Source organism: Saccopteryx leptura, chromosome X (assembly GCF_036850995.1).
Source record: "Saccopteryx leptura isolate mSacLep1 chromosome X, mSacLep1_pri_phased_curated, whole genome shotgun sequence".
NCBI lineage: Eukaryota > Metazoa > Chordata > Mammalia > Chiroptera > Emballonuridae > Saccopteryx > Saccopteryx leptura.
In genome coordinates, this window is record NC_089516.1 from 68,085,139 (window position 1) to 68,106,840 (window position 21,702).

A 21,702-nucleotide genomic window follows, 5' to 3' on the forward strand; every position below is an offset into this window, starting at 1 on the left:
AGGTTTCCCCTGGCCCACTTGCCTTGCGAGGCGCTGGGGTGGGGGTGGGGTCCAGGCTACTCAGCAGCACTCAAGGGGTGTGCTAAGATTTGACTGAAAAGCCTGTACTCTCTAGCTGGCCCTTGTAGGCTGGATATTTTCCAGCTACAGTATCAAGGGAGAGGCAAGTCCCTTCCTCCAAGGAAGTCAAAGGGGAACTCTCTAGTCTTCTGGGCTTTTCTGGCCACTGCAACCAGGCCAGGAGCTGTCACAAGGCACTCAGAGCTCCCATAACCTTGCTTATTAATTCTTCCTTCAGCCTCCTGGGGCCAGGTCTCCACTCTCGGTCCTTCAGCTTGAGCTATGTGTGGCAGGGCAAGGAAGACAACACAGCCGGTGACATATGTCCCTACAGCTACTGGCATGACTCCTGAGGTCATGCTCACAGGTTGCTCAGATGGCCAAACCTGGCCAAGACAGGGCAGCTTCTGCCTAAATTGGCTTCTTGAAATCCCACCTCCCAAAGAGGAGAGTGGAGGCCTTCTCCACATTCCCTCTGAGTCCTAGGCCAGTAAAGCTCACGACCTCTGACCCAACCCTGAGCTCAGTCCCTACCCCATTGTTTCAGTGAAGACAGCCACACAGCCAGGGTGCATCTCCAATAATGCTTTATTGTTTCTCTGAGGGGGTCACGTGGCTCCTGCTCTCCCTCTCCCCCATCTCCCTGTAAGTGCCCCACCCCCCACCATATCACCCAGATTATAGTACGCTCATGATAGAACATATCTGTGTGTATATAGATGTGTGTATGCATATGTATATCTATATATACACAAATATATATACATATTCTGACTGTACAGTATTTATAGGTACAAGTAAAGTGGGCTTAAAAATTACAACATTGGCTAGGAACCATCCCACCTCAATTTATTCATCCAAAAGAAAAATAAATCACAAGTTGGTGTTTGAATGGAACTTGAATTTCCACATGAACCAAGCTGGCTGATGAGTGGGGTAGGTCAGGTTTGGATCACTCCCCAGCTGGCTGGGGTGACACTAGGCCCTGCCATCTGGCTGGCTGGCCACCTGAGCTGGGAGCCAGGTCTGTTTGAAGATGGGGCTGTTATGTCAGCCTGATACTGCAGGCACAGAGAGCCAGAGCGACACCATGTGCTTCTGCTCGGCCTGGGCGGTGAGATCAAGCCCTCTGGACATAGCAGCGCATGGCCAAAGGCTACACAGGACCCCTGGAGTGGCAGATCAAGTATGGGACCCGAGCCAGGGGTAACTGGTTCATTGGTCTCTTGAAACTTGAGAAAGGAAGGTCTCTCCCTCACTCTCCGGTCCCAAGCTATCCCAAATCGTCAGATTGCCTACTAGGACCCAGCAGGACCCACTCTTTAAATCAGCCTCATAAAAATCAGCATCATATTTACACAAATAAAACACATATGGTGGTTGGGGTTGCTCTGTGCCCTGCCCCTGTGTCCATCCACTCCCGTCCAGTTTCTCTGGAAAGGCCCATGGTGGGCACAGAGGCAAGACCAGAACCTCCCATCCAACCTCAAAGGGACCCTAGTACCAAACAGGATGGCAGGGCTCCCAGATGGGCAGAGAGCTGGGGGCACACTCCGCCCTCTCCCTCCATCACCCCGCAGTAGAGCTGGGAGAGCCTCGGTGTGACTGCTGGATCCATAGGCCTGAAAGGCAGCAGCGGCCTTCTAGTTCCAAAAATGGCTCTTGTCTCCCAGGAAGGCAGACACAGGTTGGGGAGAGAAGGTGGAGAGAAGATGGGAGACTGAAACTCTTCCCCTGCACGTGCAAGGGAACTCAGGGACGAGGACAGGCAGCTGGGGCATGGGGACCAGCTCTGGCCCTGGAAGCACCATCCAGGGGCTTGCTGTCATTCCCCCCTTAATCCTTCGGTACCAAAGGGACTGGGCGGTGTCCCCACAGAACCGGGCCAAGGTTCACAACTTTGTCTCAGGGCCGGCTGCCTGCAAGGTGGGGAAGGAGTCCCGGATCTTTGCCACTTCCATGGCACACAAGTGTCCGAAGATTTTGTTGTACCAGTCAGGAGATCGGCCCCTGGGGAGGTAGAAGCAGGCAGGCGTGAGCCATGGGTTTTTTTCAGGAGTCCCTTCCAGGAGAAGAAAGGACTTGCCCCCAGCCCCCAGCCCCCAGCCCCCAGGGATCACTGGCATGGGGCAGAGGCGGGAGGCCAGGACACGGGGGCCAGGTACCTCAGGTCCGCGCGGCAGATGTGCGTGAGCCGGGAGCGGCCAAGGCCACAGGGCTCCATGAGGTACTGAGACGTGAGCATCAGTGCCCGCACCCCAGACTCCGGCACGGGCTGTTCAGGATCCAGAGACTGGGAGACGAGCAAGCAGCCACCGCGAGGCAGGTCAGAACGCCACATCCTGTGCGGAAGGGACACACACATCCAGGTTCCTGAAGCTGGTTCACACCCCCCTGCCCCTGCCCGTCCCCGAAGCACGAAAGGTGGCTGCTGGAGTCCCTCACCGAAGCACCACAAAGTCGCGGCAGGGATGGGGTGCCATGCTATCAGTGACGTAGTGATAGAGCTCCACACCCGGAGTCAGGGCCTCCAGCACCTGAGCGCGCAGCAGGTCTTCGTCCCAGAGGGCCCGCTCCCGTAGGACGCGCTGCAGCACCACGGCTGGGGGCGCCGCCACCTCTGTGGATGCCTTCCACACACGCAGGGGGTGGCTGTCTGGTGCCTGTGGGCCATGGCAGTGGGGACAGGAGGCAGCCATCAGTGCTGGAGAAGTCCCACTCACATCCAGCCACGGCCTGCCCTCACTCTGGCCCCTGAAGGAGGAAGGCTGCAGGGCAACTGTGCTGAACCTTGTCATACTCAGACAGGCCATCCCTGCATTCCCTGTCCTCTCTCCTTTCTGGATGTCTGCTTCTTCACCTGCTCAGGAGCAGAGAGAAGACAGACACACATTCTCTGAGGCCTACTAGAACCTGCCATGAATTTCTGTGCCTGGAATTTCTGAAAAAGGACAGGGAGAGAAGATGGTGATGGTCCTCAAGGAGCTCACCGCCGGGCGTATGAGGTAGAAGGCATGCCAAGCAACAAAGGCTGCCAGTCACTGAGCCCTCTGTGTATGCCAGGGCCAGGCGGCTTCCTGTCCTGACCCTACAAGGGAGGCTTCATTGTGGCCAGTTTATACATGGCAGAGCTCAACTGTGCAGTCTTCCTCAGAATCAGAATCTGAGGAAGAACGTGGCTTGTGCCAAGAGAGGGACAGAGAGAAGTCACCTCTAGCCTGGGGCATGGCAGGAGGCTGAAGGCGGGAGGGAGGCAGCAAGCTGGGGCTTACAGTGGCTTGGGAAATGTAATGCTGGGGCACTTCAGTTCAGGAGCATGACATCAGGGGCAGAAGCACCACGTGACTGTGGTGCAAGGACAGATGGAAGCTGAAGCTCTAAAGGTGGCAACACAGCTGGAATGGGGGGGGCAGTGGTTCTCGCCAATGATCCCCAAGAGAGCCCCCTAGGTCTCAGGTGGTTCTTGCTTTGCTGGCTGACATTCCCCAAGCATCAGGCCAAGGCCCAGAAGGACTGGTGGTCAGCTTCTCCCTTCGGATTCTTGGCCCCTTGCCTGCACCGAGCCTCGTCCCAACACCATGGTGACCCTGGGAAGAGCGGTCCTCACCTTCTTGCAAGCCAGCTCTGTGTGCTGGGGCCCTGGCACGCTCTCCCAGCCCTTGAAGCGCTCAGCAGCATCCCGCAGCAGCTCCTGGGCGCTTTCTTCCATGTAGAGGCTCAGACTCACACCCGCAGCTCGGGCCTGGCGCAGCTCAGCCAGGGCGGGGCCCGGGGGGCTGAGCTCAGCGGCGCTGTAGGAGCCACACAGCTGCAGCACCATGTCCTGGGGCACCTGGCAGGGCACACACACACTGGGCTGGGGCCGTGGGGAACAAGCAGCAGAGGGCCAGGGACCCTCAGTCCCAGAGCCCACAGTCCGTTGAGTTCATGTTCCCAGAGTGGGGAGGCCCGGCGACTGCAGGGAAGAGCTGTAAGTAGGAGGCTGAGGGGCATGGGTGAAGCCGGGCTTCATCCCTGACCTGAGGTGCAAAGGTTGGGCCTGATGGGTCCTCCAGGTCTGGGATGTAGGCATCATAGCCTGCAGTCACTCACCTGGAAAAGTTTCTTACAGTCACTGATCATATGTGACAGGCCCTGGGTTGCTGCCATGTTGTCACTGAGGTCCCTAGGACCTGGCCGGCCAATCAGGCTGCGTTTGCTCTTGATCCTGGAGGAAAGGGCCGAGAGGAGAGGATGGAACAAGGGCAGGAGACAATATAGCTGACAGGCTGGTTTCCAATTCCCAGGGAGCCAGCTTGCCAGTCCTGAACCCCAAACCTGCTGTCTTTTAGAAGGCCCCGCGCTTCACAGCATCCAACCAGTCCGCGGCCCCTGAGTCAGGCTGACCCCTTGTGGTGGTGCCTTGGAACTGCAATGCTAGCTTGCAAGACCCTGAAGTTCTACCCGGTTGGGGGTGCCAAACCCTCCCTGCCTGGCCCAGCCACAGGCTACCCTGTTTCACCTGGGTGAGGGGTTATCCTTCTTGGAGACATTGAGGTGGAAGATGGAGGGTGCCAGGCACACTGCCAGGTTGCCAGCTGTCATCTGGTTTTCCTCAGCTGAGGCAATGTCACTCAGGAAATAGAGCAGGGTCTGCAGCACCTCCCGGTTCTCATCGGGGAGCAGCAAAGTGGCGGCTTGTGCTGCTGCCAACCACTGGTCCTTGGGGAGGACTGTTGGGAAGGAATGGAGCAAGGGCTTTCTTATTCCCTGGAGCCAACTGCTTCCAGCAGCACAGAAGACACAGTGCTCCCAAGAGAACCCAGTGAGAGACAAGGGCGAAGGTGGGCTTGGAGGAGTCTCTGGGTGCTAGACGTGCAGTGTAACCTTAGGCAGGTCCCTGCTTTTCCTCAGGGCCTCAGTCTGTCCTCCCATAGACTGGGTTTGAGTTGGGGGAACAGAACATGTTTGCTCTCTGGGTGGTTGAGAATGGGGTGGGTTACTGGGAATAGGTCAAGGCGACTCACGCTGGTAGATGTGCAGAAAAGTGGTGGTGTGTTTGCTGGTGAAGATAGGCTCGGGCAGGTCTCGGAAGTACTGCTTCAGGAGGTCCGCCACATCGTAAGCTGACTGGCCCTCGTAGCAGACATTATCAGGAGAGGACTCGTTCATCTGGCGCAGGGTCTGGATCCTGGACTTCACCCCAGACTTGCGGAAGATGCCCACCTAGCCCATGCAGGTCAGGGAGGGAGGGAGACATGGAGAGGGAGACTGAGGCCAGGCCTGCACCAGGAGTCACAAGTAAAGGCCACCACAGAGACATCCAAACCCAGCAGGCCTCCTGCTGCTCAGGGTTAGAAAAAAATGGCAAAACCAGAGGAAAGGGTTTTTATAGCCTTGGTCCAAGGGAAAAGATGACTGTAATGGAAATGAGTAAGAAAGGCTGGACTGAGGCTAAGACAGGCTCTCGGAAGCCGGGGTCTCTAGCACCTGGGCTCCCCAGGGCTCACCTGGTCCAAGCACTGGCTGCGCAGGTAGCGCATGGCTTGCTGAATGCTCTGTGGCAGGGGCTGGCCCGTGCGCTGCACGTGGATGAGGGGCGGCACTCCAAACACTTGCTGGCCCCGGTAGTCTGGGGTCTTGTTCCTTTTCATGAACTTGGGCACTGACCTGTTTGGAGGAGTGACAAGAGATCAGGACAGGGGGCTGGACAGACTGGGACACGGCTTGGAGACTGTCTGCAGTCAGGGAGGTGTTCAGGCAGGGGTAAGAGGCGTAGGGAAGAAACACACCACATCTCGCAAGTAAACAGTCACTGTGTAAGTTCTGTAAGCCCAGCCCTGGGGAGTCACAGAGGGACACAGGGAGCTCTCGGTGTGGTTAAGGAGATAAGCGTGTCAACAGGCAGTGACAACACATGCCGTCAGTGGTGGGCCAACAACTCAGGGGAAGACCCATGAGGGGAGCTGTATCTAGTAGGGCGGGGAAGGCTTCAGAGGACGTAGAAATTCAGCAGGTTCTTGAAAAATGAGTAGGCATTGTCCCAGAGGAGGAGAAAGGGGGTAGACATTCCAGGACAAGAGAACAGCATGGACAAAGACAAAGAGGCAGGTAGAGAGCATGGCACCTTCGGGGAAGGACTGGCCCGACAGTGCTGCTGCTTGCCGGTAGGGGGAGCTGAAGAGCCCGGCAGAGGGGGCAGGCCAGAACATGAAGGGACCGGGATGGCAAGGAAACCCTGGCAAGGCGGAGCCACACAGGGTGCTTATCAGGAGAGTGACCACCAAAGCTTCGTTTTAGGACAAGCTCGCTGGTGGCAGGATGGATGCTGGTGTAGTAGGGGTTCAGCTTGAGGCCCTCATGCTCCCCACCCCATCCCTCCTCGCACACAGCACACATACTCCCCGTGCATCCTGTGTGCGCCCCCCACGGACATGCGCAAGCCCCCAAGCTGCACTGATCACTCAGGCCGCAGCCCTTCCAGGCTTCTGGCACATGCTAGCACCCCACTGGCCTGTGGGCGCCGCTTGTCTACACCTGCTTTCGGGGCTGACCCAGGAGCAGCCGCGGAGCACTCACCAGCCCCAGCCCTGTTTGTGGGGCACGGTGTACTTCTCCATGAAGGCCGTGAGCCGCAGCAGGGATCCTTTGTGCAGCAGGTGGATCTGGCTGGCAAACTGCCGGTTGATCTCCAGGGACTCTGAGTTTAGGCTGGGCCGGTGGGAGTTCTGGAAGCTGTGCCAGCGGAGTTTCCTGGTGAGGGTCAGGGTGGAGAAGCCAGAGGAGCAGGGTTGGGTCAACCTTAGAACGAGCTGGAGGCTTCTGGCCCCTTCTTACTCCCCAAAGAAAGAAAATGCAGGGAGATGGGACTGCTGTCAGCATTGCTGCTATGCCCAGGGTGGAAACAGCTTAGTCTCAGCTTCTGGGGCTACCCCGTGGTCCAGATGCTGTCAGGAAGGTGACACAGAGCTCAGGCTCATCTAATGCCAACAAGTAGCGCCAGTCCCTACCCTTCCAGGACTGCAGTAGAGGGGCTGCTCTAGAAACTAGAACAGCAAAGCTGGGGGTGGACACGTGGGAAAACCCAGGCCAAGGAGAAACCAGGATTTGCTCAGAGCCACACAGCAAAGGCGGTCCAGAACCTGACGTTCAGGACTGCCAAGTCCTGTGTTCCTGCTGTTGCCCTCCTGCGACTGGGCGCTGTAAGGCAATCAATCAGATCCCAAGAACTAAAAAACTGACTTTGGAGGTGAGGGAGGTGAAGATGTAGGGAGGGGACAGAGGGGAAGGAAGGTATTGGGGAGGGAAGAGACAGAGACAACAGAGCCCCTGCCCCTATCCGTCCCCTGAACTCCCACCTGCAGGGTCTGGTAAGTGAAGCTCCAACGCCTGAATCCCGTCGTTCACGGGGTGCTGGTGCCTGGAGTCCAGCCAGGGACCCTGCAGCCTCGGCCTCGTTCATGGAGTTCCCACTACTGTCCATCTCGCTGGAGGAGGCCACAGTGTCAGAAATGGAGTGTGCTTCTTCCACAGACAGGCTGGAGGCAGAGGTGGGCTCCCCACCCGAAATCACCTCCTGCTCATTATCCTGGGCTGGGTCCAGTGGCCTGGCCTCGGATTGGGCCTGTCCCTGGAGCTCAGCCGAGGCTGGAGCCAGGACGACTGTCTTGACATCAGCCTGACCCGGGCCTGAGGACTCACTGTGGGCTGGAGTCCCTACCTGGGCCAGACCCTCAGGCTGACCTTCTACCTCAACGGTGGCTGTTTCTACTGATGATGTGGCCTCTTCCTCTTCTTCCTCATCTTCTTCCTCTTCCTTATCTCCAGGCCCCAGGTCTGGGTACATGGTCTGAGACCAAAGCTCCACCCGTTGCTGTAGCCCCCACACATGCTGAAGGATGTCATCTAGGTGGGCATAGCTGCCCCTGCCTTCCTCATCTTCGGCCTCAGCCCCAGACAGGACAGGCTCAGGTGGGTACAGCTCAGGCATATTGTCGTAGGTGCTAGCATGACTGCCTGTGGACCCACACGAGCCCCGGCGGCCTTCACAGCCCCAGCGCCACCCTGGCTGCCAGCCGGCCAGATGGCGTCTGTCCTCAGGACACAGGCTCTCAATGGACAGGGAGCGGGGGAAGGTGCCTGGTTTGTGGTCCCCAGGCACGTGTACCAGGTAGTCACCTCTGTGCACTCGCTGGGGATGCCGGAGCGTGGCCACTGACCAGGCCTCCCAGGCCCTCTGAGTCTTGGCGCCACCACCACTGGCTGAAGTGGCTGCCTGGGTCTTGGCCCTGTGAAATCCCACAGAGAGGAAGCCACGATGGCTGCAGAAAGAGGAGGCTTTGGTGGCCTTCTCTGAGGTGGTTGCGCTGCGCTTGGGCTCAGCTTGCCGGCTGCCACCCTTTTCCTTCCGCCTCAGAGACTCAAGGTGCTTGAGGAAGCTACGGGAACGATGCTTCTTGGCTTTGTCCTGGGGACCTTCTGGGCCCTGAGCGGGGCTGAGGGTCTGGTTACTTGGGCTGGGGGCACGGCCTAGCAAGGACAGGTCCGCTGGCTCGGGCGGTAGGCTCACGGTGATGGCCGGCAGGGAGGTGGCACTAAGCTTGGTGAGGACACTCTCACAGCTGGATGTCTCCGGCAGCCCAGGGCTCGGTGGGGCCAGCAGGTCAGAGGAGCCCGTACGGGACCAGCGCGTGCTTTCTCGCTGCACGGCCCAGGGGTTGCTGATGGTGCACTGCTCTTCCTCTTCTGAGTCTTCATTCTGGGAAAGCAGCACAGGGTCGGGTCAGAGGAGTCCACCCAGGAGCCCCTGCTTGTGCTCCACTTTCCGCCTCCAAATGCTCAGAGGACTTGCAGGCAAAGAGCCCTGCTTTCTGGCTGAGGACACGCCCTGGAGGGGGGCTGGCTCTGGGAGTCCCAGAGAACGAAGCCAGGAGTCATAGACGGAGCCCAGATGGACGGTAAAGGGCATCTGAGGTATCTAATCCTTCCTCCATTTACACGGTGAAAGCCAGACCCACAAGTGAGAATCCATTTGCCCAAGGTCACACACTGTCATTCAGGAAGCCAGTGACAGAGCCAGCCTAGAATCCAGGCATCCTGACCTCCTGTCCTCTGCAACCTCTCAAGTCTGGGCTAGTGTCTTAGATCAGAATCACAGAATGCCAGAGCTGACAGGAGATTTTAGATTTTCTCCTTTTCTAATTTTCAAGGTGGGGAAACTAAGGCCTCGAGTGAGGAAGAGGCTTGCGCAAGATCACTGAGCAACTGAGCAGAGAGTGGGGACCAGGACCCACTGGTTTCCTACTTCTCCTGCCAGGGGTCCGGCAACTTCGCTGCTCCGCCTGACTGCAGGCCTGCAGGAGAGAAAGCCCCCGAGGGAACCCACAAAGCCTGGCCCCAGGGCAGGATGGGGTCACAGGTCAATATTCCAGGGCTCCAAGCAGACCAACAGTCCTCATGGTTTCTGCAGTCTCAGACTGGCAGAGCCAGAAAGGCCACTGGAAGCTATCGGTGCCCCCTGCCCCATTCACTGTAGACATGTGGAAAATGAGGCTCAGAGGGACAGGACTCAGTGTGGCTGGAGTGAAGGGACCCTGACTGCCAAGACCATATAGGCCATGATATTTCCCATCACATTGTTCTTTTTCTACCCCATAGTCGAGGAATTTTTGCCATAACAGAACAGGGAGTGGAGGCAGATGTATTTCCTGGAGGAAGGGCCATCTCTAGGTTAAGTTATTAGAAACCCCAGGAAATAGAGGTGAGCTGAGGGGGGTGGGTGAGGCCAAGGGCCAGGGTACTTGTTCTCAGACTCCAGCCTCTAGAGCAGCGGTTCTCACCCTGTGGGTCGCGACCCCGGCGAGGGTCGAATGACCAAAGCACAGGGGTCGCCTAAAGCCATCGGAAAATGCATATTTATTATACAATACATTTTTAAATAAAATATGTATTTCCGATGGCTTTAGGCAACCCCTGTGTTTTGGTTGTTTGACCCCCGCCAGGGTCGCGACCCACAGGTTGAGAACCGCTGCTCTAGACCAAGCTCACCAAAACCCAGAGGTCTCAAAGAGCCCCCTACACCTCACTCCCACATTAGAGCAAGGCGCCACAAGGTCAGAGACCCTACTATTGCCATGACTCACCTTCTTGCATTGAAAATGAACCTCTAGCTTCATCGAGGCACAATTGTTCAAGGTCATCAGCTTCCTGCAAGGAAACGATGCAATGTTCACCTAACGGCCCCCAAGCCTCAAAGCCTGCAGGGCATAACCTACCAAGATACCCCCAAGATGCCATCCACTAATTCACATGACCAGTCAACAAACTTCCCCCGAGCCCAGTATCCATGAAGGTTTCAGTGCCAGACAAGATACTGGGAAGATTACAGTCATCTGGCAGCTTAGAGATGTGAAACGAACCACTTCAGAGATGGGAAAGGTTCAAGAACAGAGTATACAGAAAGCACAATGGGCACACAGATGGTGGGACGAGGAACTTCCATGAACAGAAAGGTTGGAATCAGATAAGGCTTCCTAGAAGACAAAAATGGCATTTGGAAGGAGAGAGACAGAGGGACTCCTATCCCAGGCTTCCCAGCTGAGACATCTTGAGCAGAGGAGCGCCCGCCCAGAAGCAGCCCACAGTGGCTGTTGGGCGGTTGGGCCCTCAAGAGGGAGGAACACAGAGACAGAAGGCAAAAAAGCCAGTTATGATGCTGTAATGGATCCAAGAAGTCATGGTTGACCTCAAACAATGGCCAAGCTGGTGTGAGTAGAGAGGGGACAAGTCAGAGGACTGTCTGTGGGATTTAACCAAAGGGAGAAAAGAATCAAGGCCAGATCTTGGCTTTCCAGGTAGAATGCTCAGGTGGTGAGGGTGTCATAGACCCAGGTGACAGAGTGAGCAGGTGACTGCAGGAGATGAGCTTTGTTACTCTGTGGGGCTCCTGCTTGTATTGGGGGATCACAGGTTTCTTTTTTCCACAAGGAAGCCCCAAACTGGGCCCCGCCTCCCAGGTCTGGCCCTCAGCCCCCCTACCTGCACAGGGCCCCCAAAGAGTCCTCGTCCAGAAAACCGTGGTCCTTCTTCACAGAGCCAATATCCAGGGGAAATGAACCTTCTGCATAGCAGAGAGAAGCCACGATGAGTTGAGGGTGGTTGGTCAGAAACCCTACCAGCAGCAGCCCTTGAGCTGGAAAGGGGAGGCCAGGGACACAGGGAGGCGGGCCAGCACGGGCAGGGCAGGAGGAGGAAGCCTGGAAGACCCAAGGCCCTGGGAGCTCATCTGGCCATCAGCAGAGAGGCCGAGGAGAGGCCAGGAGGACAGAAGCGTACGACAGGACCCATCAGCCAATGAGGTAAGTCCGTAGGGGACGGCAGGCCTGAGATCCTGGCTGGCTGCTAAGAGTCAACATGGGCCACCTCAGTTCTCTTTGAATCCTGGGTTGCTGAAACTCAAACGGAGAACTTCCTCCCTGGCCCAAGGTGAACTGGGGCAAAGACAGAAGAGACACTTCCCACTGCTACACAGAGCAGGGGACCCACCCCCTGGGGTTTGGACAGGGGAGGCGAGAGAGGAAGGAGAAGGGAGGAGGTGAGAGCGGCCAGCCGGGAAATTCCACACCTCTTTGCCTTATTGGTAAAACCAACCCATTTAGTCATTTCCTAATATTCAATGAGCATCTATCTACTTTGTGCCAACACTAGGGATAGAGCAACAAATGAGACAGAAACGGTCCCTGTCTTCATGGGCTTTCCACTCTCCTGGAGGCAAAAGACAATAAACAATATGTGGAACAAACAAGGGAATGCAGTAGTGAATGGTACGAGAGACATCAGCAAAGCGATGGGATAGAGAGAGGCTGGGTGCGGCTACGCCAGGAGAGGTGGTCAGCCTCTGGGGCCGTGGCCTTCTGGGGCCGTGGACTCCGAGCCAAGTCCTGAAGAACAAGCAGTGGCCAGTGGCAGGGAGTTTCTGGCAGGACTCATATTAAGGCTCTGAGGAGGAAAAGGGCCCAGAGTGAGCAAGTGACAAAAAGGAGCGTGGAGTGTGGTGAGCAAAGGGGAGAGGAGTAGAGAAGGGGCAGCTGGCCAACACCATATTGTCAGCGAGGAGAAAGCACCTGAGCTGACTTCATTCTAAGTGTGCTGGGAGTGACAGTCACTGCATGGGAGTGATGGAGGGAGGTGTACACGCGCAGGGCCTCTGGCTATTGTGCATTCAGAGTGGAGCAAGAAGCGCAGGAAGGCAAGTGGCACACTAGGCCAGGTGAGCACTGACAGAATGTCACAGTGATGGGGCAGTGCAAGTGGTAGGAAGTTGATCAATTCAAGAACTATTCTGGAGGTAGAAGGGGCTTGCTGAGTCAGCTCAGCGATGGGGGGCAAAGGAAAAGAGAAATTGGGGGTGATTCCCGGAGCTGGGGGTTGTGCAGATGGCGATGCCAGGGTAGCTTTGAGTTTACCTGTGAAACCTGAGGCAGCTGGCGGACACCTGGGCAGAGATAGTGATCGGCAGTTGAACAGACAAAGCTAGAGCTTGAGACTAAGGTCTGGACAGAGAGACTTGGGAGTCACTGGGGTAGATAGAGTGAGTACTTGGACAAGAATCTCCTAGGAAAGAAATGTTAAGAAAAGAGGCACTGGAGTTTTGCCCTGAGACACCCAACACTTAGCGACCATTTAGAGGAAGCAGCAGTCAGAGAGACAGTCAGGAGATGAAGGTTCTGAGACACTGAAGTAAGTGGCCAACTGCACTGAATGCTTTTGAGAGATTAAATAAGACTGAGAAGTGACCACTGAATCTGACCACATGAGGGTCACTGGTGAGCTTGACAAAGACGGTCGTTGGCGAGGTGGGGGAAGAAGAGGGGAAGTAGAAACAGCAAGTATGAACAATGCTACAGAAAAATGGAAATACAAACGGAAAGCAAGGAACAAGAGCACAGGGAAGATGTGAGCACTGGACTGCTGGGGCGCGCCCTCCACACTGCGTCTGCGCAACTGGCATACTCGGAATGGTACAGAGCCGGGGCCCTGGTCAGGACAAGGGATTTCACACATGGGCAACACCGGAGCTTGTGAGGACTGCTGAGAGCCCTCTAGCAGCGACCACGACGTAGGATAGAGGGGTTGTGACTGTAGGGGCAGGGCCAGGGTGCATAGTTTTCTGTGTAGTCAGAGAAAGGACCTGATTCGCCCCACTTTACAGATGAAAAATGGAGGAATAAGGAAAGTTGGAGGGTGGGGGAGAAGGAGCCTTACCTTCGAAAAGCTGAGCATACTGCGGGAATCCTGTTGCTCGGAGCCACTCACATGCTTTTTTGGCCTCAGTTTCTAAAACAGAACAGGGTGAGGGGATGAGGCGGAGAAGCAGGGTTCATGGGTGATGGTGCCTCTAGGTGTGGGCCCATCTGCTTCAGTCACAGCCAGTTAGGATTTGTCCCCTACTCTGCCCCTCTATGTCCCATGCCCTCTATGTCCTGGGACCCCTTCCTTAGCCTTATTCCTTACCTGTCCCAATCTCCTCTCACTCTCCTGCCCCTGCCCCAGAACAGAAACAGAACCTGCTGTCAGCTACACCTCCCAGGACCGTCTGGGGTCAAGCATTACTGCTGGGGGGGGGGGCGTGCAGGGCACAGCTGTCTTCACCCCTCGTCCTCAGGGAGCCACCCCCCTCCCCAGCCTGGGCAGACTGTCCTAGTCCAGCTAGGAAGACGAATGTTCACTAATTATTATTCGCTTTCCCCTCATCATACCTAACAATCATTCTCCAGCATTCTGATAATCAAATGTCACTACACACACTCAATAAGCTGTGAAGAAGGTTTGACCACCCTTGTTTCACAGATATCCAAACTGGCTCAGAAAGGAAGGGCCTTCTACAGTCTCCCGGTTGATGGGGCAGCAGCACTGGGGCTGGAGTCCAAGTCCAGTCTGACCACATTCAGGGTTCCCGCTTCAGACAGGGTGGCTGCCACTGTGTTCCTCCTCCCCTGCCACTCGTCAAGTTCCAGACTTTCCTCCCCCAGGAGCCTCCCAGGGCTGCCCCAGCTCTCCCTGAGGCCAGCCTATTTGCACCATAACCCGCGCTGGTTATCATGCTGACACAGTGCTGGCCTGTGGGCATCCGGCTGGGTCAGACTCCCGCCCCTGCTCGGGGAGTTCTGGGCACTGAGCAGTGGGCGCTGCCAGCCCCAGTGCTGACAGACCTGCTGCTGGACTGAAGCAGCGGAGCCCTAAGCCCTGGGGCTGATCAGGTAGCTATCTGCTCCCTCCCCAGATGGTGTCAGGGAGCAGTGTGGCTGGGACATGTGACCTGGTGTTGAGGGTAGGGTGGGCTGCTGTCTCCGTAGAGTTACTCTGGCCACAGAGTCCGGTCCCCATTCCTCCATTTTCTTAGCACCTGGGACCAGATGACTCCAAGGAGACAGCAAGTGCTCTCTCTCCACCGTGCCCTCACACTAGGAATCCAGAATGAGAACCTGGCCGCCAGGACTGACAACTCAAAGGACAAAACAGTATTTCAGATACTGGGTAGCTGGAGAAGGAAGGAGTGTGGGAAGGTGGGAATCGGTCAGAAAGAAACTAACAGGATCCTCAAGGGTCACACACTAATGAGGGGGACAAAAGCAGGCTCTGAAGACCCTGGAGGCCCTAGGGGCTTTCGGGAAATGAGTGTGGGGCAGGGCTGCACACCTGTATGTTTCCGTGCGTGCAGGTGCCTGGTAGGGGCCACCTGGCATCTGTCTCTGTGCAGAGCTATAGTCAAGTTTGCTCACATCCACAATCGCCATGGATTGTTGTGGGCTTGTGCATTTGCACACACACCCCCACAGGCCCCTAGGTCTGTGTGTGCACCTGCATCTGTGTGTATGTGCATGTCTCTTGTTACTGCAACTCTCTAATCTATGATAAAGATCTAGGAATCACCAGGACCTCCTAGAGGTCTCGGAAAGTATTTATTCCCACAAGGCTCAGCTAGCACTATCTCAGCCCCTCTGGCAGGGGCAATGCATGCTGGGAAAAGAGCCAAATCTCTAGGCAAGTGGTGGGTGGGGGGAGGATATGGTCAAAGCAGCCCGAAGGGACTTCACGCCCACCCAAGGAGCATTTGAGGGGCATGGTTTTGCTGCTAGGACAGCTGAGCTGGCTGCTACCACCCGCTGCCCATCTCTTACTCCTGCCACATACCCAGATGAAGGGCCTTCCTGTCCTCAGAGCCTGTCCCAGCAGCCAGCTCTGCTTTCCTGTCATTAAGACAAAGGGGAGGTGCAAAAAGAGGGACTAGATCAGAGTTTCCAGAAAGGGAGGCACAAAAGGAAACAGTGACACCTGAAGGGCCACCTCAATCACAGGAACCAATCTCCAGGAACACACCCCTGAAATCCACAATAGGCCCCCTGTCACTCACAGTTTGAGGCAGAACAAAGAGGAAGGGAAGGGAGGAGAGGCACCTGCCTGTCCATTACTCACATGCTCCTCCCTAAGCCCGCAGGGTGGGGGGCACAGTAACAAAGTCTGGCGTTTCTCACCATCTGCCTGAGCCATGCAGTGGCCCCAGCCAGGGTTGGCGGGAAGGGGACCAGCTCACTCACATGAGCAGCAAGCTTTTTCATTCATACTTAGGGTCCTGTGGTCCCTGCTATTCAGTGTGGTTCCTGGATCGGCCGCATCAGCATCACCGTGGAGCATGTTAGACACTTGGAGCCCAAGACCCACTGAACCCAATCTCCCAATCTCCACTGAACTAGATAGATCCTCAGGTGATCTGCAGCACATTCAAGTTGGAGAAGCGCTGACCTAGATCACTTAGCTCAGGGATTCTCACCCTTGGGTGCACATTAGAATCATCTAGGAAGTTTTTTTGTTTTGTTTTTTTGTATTTTTCCGAAGCTGGAAACGGGGAGACAGTCAGACAGACTCCCGCATGCGCCCGACCGGGATCCACCCGGCACGCCCACCAGGGGGCGATGCTCTGCCCCTCCGGGGCGTCTCTCTGTTGCGACCAGAGCCACTCTAGCGCCTGGGGCAGAGGCCAAGGAGCCATCCCCAGCGCCCGGGCTATCTTTGCTCCAATGGAGCCTCAGCTGCGGGAGGGGAAGAGAGAGACAGAGAGGAAGGAGAGGGGGAGGGGTGGAGAAGCAGATGGGCACTTCTCCTGTGTGCCCTGGCCGGGAATCGAACCCGGGACTTCTGCATGCCAGGCCGACACTCTACCACTGAGCCAACCGGCCAGGGCTATCTAGGAAGTTTTAAAAACACCAATTCCCCAAAGCCCCATTCCCAGAGGCTGATTTTATTAGTCTATGGTAGAACTTTGAAATCAGTATTTTTAAAAAGCTACCATATGGGGTATACTGAGGCCCAAGGGACTTTTCCAACTCACAGAATTAAGTTTCATAACTGAGGCTACAACCAAAATCTTAAAATGCCATGCCTAGGCTCTGGCCAGTTGGCTCAGTGGTAGAGCATAGAGCATTGGCCTGGCATGTGGATGTCCTGGGTTTGATTTCCGGCCAGGGCACACAGGAGAAGTACCCATCTGCTTCTCCACCGCTCCCCCTCTCATCTCTCTCTCTCTTTCTCTCTTCTCCTCCTGCAGCCATGGCTCCATTGGAGCAAGCTGGCCCCAAGTGCTGAGGATGGCTCCATGGCCTCCACCTCAGGCACTAAAAAATGGTTCGGGTTGAAATGGAGTAAGAGCCCTAGATGGGCAGAACATTGCCCCCTTGTGGGCTTGCCAGGTGGATCCTGGTAGGGGCGCACACAGGAGTCTGTCTCAGCTTCTCCTCTTCTCACTGAATAGGAAAAGAAAGAAAAGTAAAGGCCATGCCCAGCACTCTTCTCCATGGCAGTATGCACACCTGCCCTCGGAGGCCAGGTAAACCAGGGATTAGACTCAAAGGAGCCAACTCACACCCTCACACTGGTTTTCTACCCCTTCTGGTCTAAAGTGACAAGCAGAGTTTAAATCCTGGAGCTGTCAATCACTAGCTCTCTGACATTGGACAAGTAGTTTAACCTCTCTAAGACTCAGTTTTGTCCTCTATAAGGAGGACAATAAAATGATGGACAGAAGAAAAGAAAAGAAGAGAAAAACAACATAGTGCACCAAACACTCCAAAGATGAGTTCTGTCCCCACCGTGACTAAAGCCTCCCAAGGAAAAAGAGGAAGGGGAGGAAGAGGCCCAGCTAGCATCCCCTTCTGGGTCTCGAAAGTGGCGATGTTCATGTCACTGTCAGCATTAAAGCCAAATGGCTCAGGGAAGTAAGGTTGAGGCAGAAGTTTCAGAGGCCACAAGAACTCAAGAGACAAAGGCCCAAGGAGCCCCAAGCAGGGCTCCAGCCTGAAACCCCAGCAGCCTCCTGGCAGGAATCTGGAGAATGTAATAGGTTATCGCCCAACAGGATGTCAGGGACATTGGCTCCTGACAAAATACCACACCACAGAGATCTGGGAGGCCCTGGGGCCCCTCTCAGATGAGCAGTCAGGGACATATGTCTCAGTGATTAAGGGCTGAGCTAAGATGATTTGCCTTCATCCCTCCCACCCGTCCCGGCCTGCCCAGGCTGGGACCAGGAATGACCACCCGCCCCCAGGAGTCAGTTCACCTGGAGCTGGGGCCCAGGCGGCCCAGACTGACAACTACCTCACGTGCCTGGCGGGGAGAGTGACACCGGGCAGGCTGAGGCGAGTGATGTCGGAATGTCTGTCTATGGCCCCTGGTCCTGCCAGTGTCCAGATGTGCAGATTCCAGCAGTTTCAGCCTCTCTGTTATGCAAGCTGTGCTCTGGCCATGCTAGGGTGATGTGCCAGAGCAGATCAGGGACAGCACTGCACTGGTGCAAGCTGGATTCCATCAAGATTTCAATTCTCTCCCTTGGGGGGGGGGGTGTGAATGGAGCCAAAAGATTTGGGAGAGAGACATACTAGAGCTCTGGAGCCGGACAGGCCCCAGGGCTACACTCACAAGCATCCTGGAGGGAGCATCAAAGAAGGACCTGGCAAGCAGAAGCAGATAGTCTCCGAGGCGGGTGATGGTATCTGCCCCTGCACTTACAATGGCCCCATCCTAGGCATCCTCTTGGCGTGGAGCATTCCTTCTGTGCAGGGGAGGATGCAATGAGGAGGAGAGCAGGGCTTGTTCTTAGGCTTTGCTAGATTGACGAGGGCAGAGTTTCTGCCCCCATGAGAAAGGCAGCAACATTCCCCACAGAAGAAATGCAATAATGCCCAAACATGATAACTGAGGTGGGGGAAAGCTTTTTCCAATGAAGCCGCTCACATACCCGCTGCCTAAGTTGTCTCAGGCAAGGCAACTTTCTTCATTCACTAAGCTTTGGTTACCAAATCTACAGTGAGAACTAATAACTTCCTGGTTAGTCTGGATACGGTCGGGTTCCATCTGGTTCTGAGAATATCTAGATGAAAGTTATCATTACAGTCCTCTGTTAGGACTACATGGACTTGCTCTTCACACAGCCTTTGGGGCTCAGTTCTGGTTGTGTCCTATTTGTAAAGACGTAAGAGAGAAATCTAGGAGGAAAAGAGAAAGAGCGGCAGGCAACTAAGCTTTGGGAAGGCAGGCCGCACCGAGCCAATGTCACCAACCCCACCCTCTTCACGCCACTACTGGGAAACTCGAGTCCTAGGCCTTGTGGTCACTCAGCGGGCTGTGACTGAGCTATCCAGGCCCTGATTCAGCCTGCTCCCTCCCAACCCAAAGTCCGGCTCAGGCCTAAGGACTGGGCAAGACACAGGTCCAGGACAAGCAATGGGTGTATGTCACGGGGCCCAGATCAAAGTGTCTGTTACAGAGGGAGCACTAACCTCTCAACTCAGGCTGAACGTTATAATCTGGGAGCTTTTTAAAATACCAGTGCCTGAGACCCAGTCATGATGAATTAAATAAGAATCTCTGGGGACAGGATTAATTTTTGTTTGTTTTTTAAAGCTGTCCAGGTGAGTCCAAAGTGCAGTGAAGACAGAGAACCATTACCCTAGCAGATGTGACCAGCTAAAAAGCCAGAGGCCAGGCTCAGGCCATTTGAATCACTGGCCCATAGAGCAATGTGCAGTAAGGTGCATGCATGTGGTAGAACAGAGGTGGACACAGTGGTGGAATTCAGCTGGTTGGCACCGGTTCGGCAGAACTGATATCTAATTTTTTGCTGAGTTTGGCAAACCGGTTGTTAAAATGGCACTTGTCATCAGGGTTCTCTCTAAGATGGGCACCTGGGCAGCTGCCCAATGTGGAAATCACAAATTTACTTTCCTTACTCTTTTTTAATGTTCATCTGCACAATAGCATATTCTAAGCGCCCGTAGTAATGTTCATTCTGTCCATAGGTGAAAAAAAATTTAACGGAACTATGCTTGTAATATTTATTTATTCATTTCATAAAACTCATTAGACCCTTGACAAAATAGTACATTTTAATTCTCTTGTATTTGTTACTTCAGTAAACAAACATATAATGTGAAGAGAAAAACTGCCAGGGGGTGACAAGCTGTCATTGGAAATACCTTAAGTAACAGTTTTATTGTTTTTGTCAGGTATTATTTAATAATTTTTCATTCATATTTTAAACTCTTATAACATAATCTAGTTTTGTGTACCTCTCTTACTGTACTTAAGTATTAAATGCATGAAATAAAATAAACTGCCTTTTGGTATATCTTTTCTATACTTAAAACGGTCATTAGGGCAGAGAACCAGTTGTTAAAAATTATTTGAATCCCGCCACTGGGCGGGCAGGTCTGTGGATGTTTGTAAAGGTAACCTATTCAAATAGCTGACCTGCTCCGCAAGGCAGCTTCCAACTGATGGGCCGGTTTCCTTTACCATACTTAGCTCCTTATCTGGACAGGCATCTCCTCCATGGCCCTCACCACAGGATGGCTGTCTCCAGAACAAGATCTGTTATCAGCATGGCCTCTCCCACTTTCCGTGACCACAGGAGGAAAGCCGGCATTCTCCAGTACTGGAGAAAGGCCTGCATGCTGCCACCTGTGTCAAAACCCAAGTTCCCAAAGTGAGCTCGTGAGGCCCAACTGGTACCCAAGACAGGCAGAGGGTCCGCCTACCACTCCAGGCCCTGCTGTTGCAACTGGAAGTGCTAGGTCCTGACAAGTGGCTTCTCAGGTCATTTCTCTGGTTGATACAGGGCCTGTTCCCTCTGCCCCCCACCACCACTCCTAGAGAAAGACCTGCTGACAGACACTGGCCTTTGGGCAGAGGGCTCACATCTCACTTGGTCCCAAGTGCCTGTGACTAGCCCCTTCCACCTTCCCATAAAGATACACTAAGGGGCCTAGACCACAAGAAGTGTGCCAACCCATCCTCTAGCCTGGGGTCCCTCACAGGCAGTGCTTCATTTGAATTTGCACAAAGGAGCACTCTAGGATGGCAGTGACCCTGGCAGCAATACTGCAACAGGTGACTACCTGGCTATGCCACCTCTCTCTCTGTGGGACCAAGGGGGAGGAGCCTTCACAGGGACCCGTACTAAAAGCTGTCGTAGATTCCAAGACTGCCAAGACTTCCCCTCCTGACCCTGGAGCAGACATTCAGGGGGTCTGCAGTACCCTGGCCATGGGAGGCCGGGTACTCTCTCGTCTCTCTCTGCTCCTGCTGCTCTCAGCTGGAGTCACAGCTCTAACTAGATTCTTACAGGGGAGGGAGGGGGAGGGAGGAAGGGAGACAAGACCAAAATAGCTCTCATCCCACATTCCAAACATCACAGGAGGGGCACCGCAGCAAGGCCGCCACATTTCAAGCAGCCTAGCTTGGCAGTGCTATATACTGGTCAGCGTCCGGCTTGTTAGTTGAGGCAGAACTTGAGGCTACCATCAGACCTGTGCAGATGCCAGCCTCAGTCTCAGCCGGAGGTACAGCTAGACGCCAGCTCCTGTGCCCTCGCAAGCAACACTTTGAAGTCTTCTTGTCACAGCTGAGGCAACAAGGCAAAAAACCCAAGAGGGTACAGTACTGTGGGACTGGGGGGCCACAAAATGCAGTCGCTGAATGTCTTTGCTAGCCAGAGACAGGTTCGCATGAGAGGCTCTCCACTCTAACACCCCTCTAGCTTCAACACTCCCTGTCCAAGGCCACAGGGCAACAGAAATTCTTCAACTAGGGATAATGACCCCAGGGGGCCTTTAGCAAAATCTGGAGACATTTTTGATCATCACGACTGGGGAGGGATGCAACTAACAACTACTGACTAGAGGCCAGGGATGCTGCTGGTCATTCTGCAAGGCACAGAACGGCCCCTCGACCAAAACAAGTCTGATTCCAGCCCTGGCCGGTTGGCCCAGCGGTAGAGCGTCGGCCTGGCGTGCGGGGGACCCGGGTTCGATTCCCGGCCAGGGCACACAGGAGAAGCGCCCATTTGCTTCTCCACCCCCCTCTCCTTCCTCTCTGTCTCTCTCTTCCGCTCCCGCAGCCAAGGCTCCATTGGAGCAAAGATGGCCCGGGCGCTGGGGATGGCTCCTTGGCCTCTGCCCCAGGCGCTAGAATGGCTCTGGTCGCGGCAGAGCGACGCCCCGGAGGGGCAGAGCATCGCCCCCTGGTGGGCAGAGCGTGCCCCTGGTGGGCGTGCTGGGTGGATCCCGGTCGGGCGCATGCGGGAATCTGTCTGACTGTCTCTCCCTGTTT

The 21,702-nt window shown here is 55.2% G+C and overlaps 1 protein-coding gene across 4 annotated transcripts in view; it reads right to left on the bottom strand.

Annotated features, from left to right (window-relative positions):
- Positions 1-641: 641 nt before the first annotated feature.
- The window catches only part of STARD8 (StAR related lipid transfer domain containing 8), a 63,189-nt gene continuing 42,128 nt past the window's right edge, over positions 642-21,702 (bottom strand). For 3 of the 4 annotated variants that reach the window (XM_066356359.1, XM_066356358.1, XM_066356361.1), the window contains exons 2-14: positions 13,303-13,374; positions 11,077-11,158; positions 10,182-10,245; positions 7,398-8,797; positions 6,619-6,792; positions 5,550-5,709; positions 5,067-5,265; positions 4,562-4,772; positions 4,153-4,267; positions 3,668-3,892; positions 2,506-2,723; positions 2,226-2,402; positions 642-2,070 (exon numbers count right to left, since the gene is read on the bottom strand). In XM_066356359.1, coding sequence (XP_066212456.1) covers positions 1,953-2,070; positions 2,226-2,402; positions 2,506-2,723; positions 3,668-3,892; positions 4,153-4,267; positions 4,562-4,772; positions 5,067-5,265; positions 5,550-5,709; positions 6,619-6,792; positions 7,398-8,797; positions 10,182-10,245; positions 11,077-11,158; positions 13,303-13,374 — 3,215 coding nt within the window. In that variant the 3' untranslated portion in view covers positions 642-1,952. Of the gene's footprint in view, positions 2,071-2,225; positions 2,403-2,505; positions 2,724-3,667; positions 3,893-4,152; positions 4,268-4,561; positions 4,773-5,066; positions 5,266-5,549; positions 5,710-6,618; positions 6,793-7,397; positions 8,798-10,181; positions 10,246-11,076; positions 11,159-13,302; positions 13,377-21,702 lie in introns of those variants that run through there. The other variant, XM_066356360.1, reaches the window with a different exon arrangement.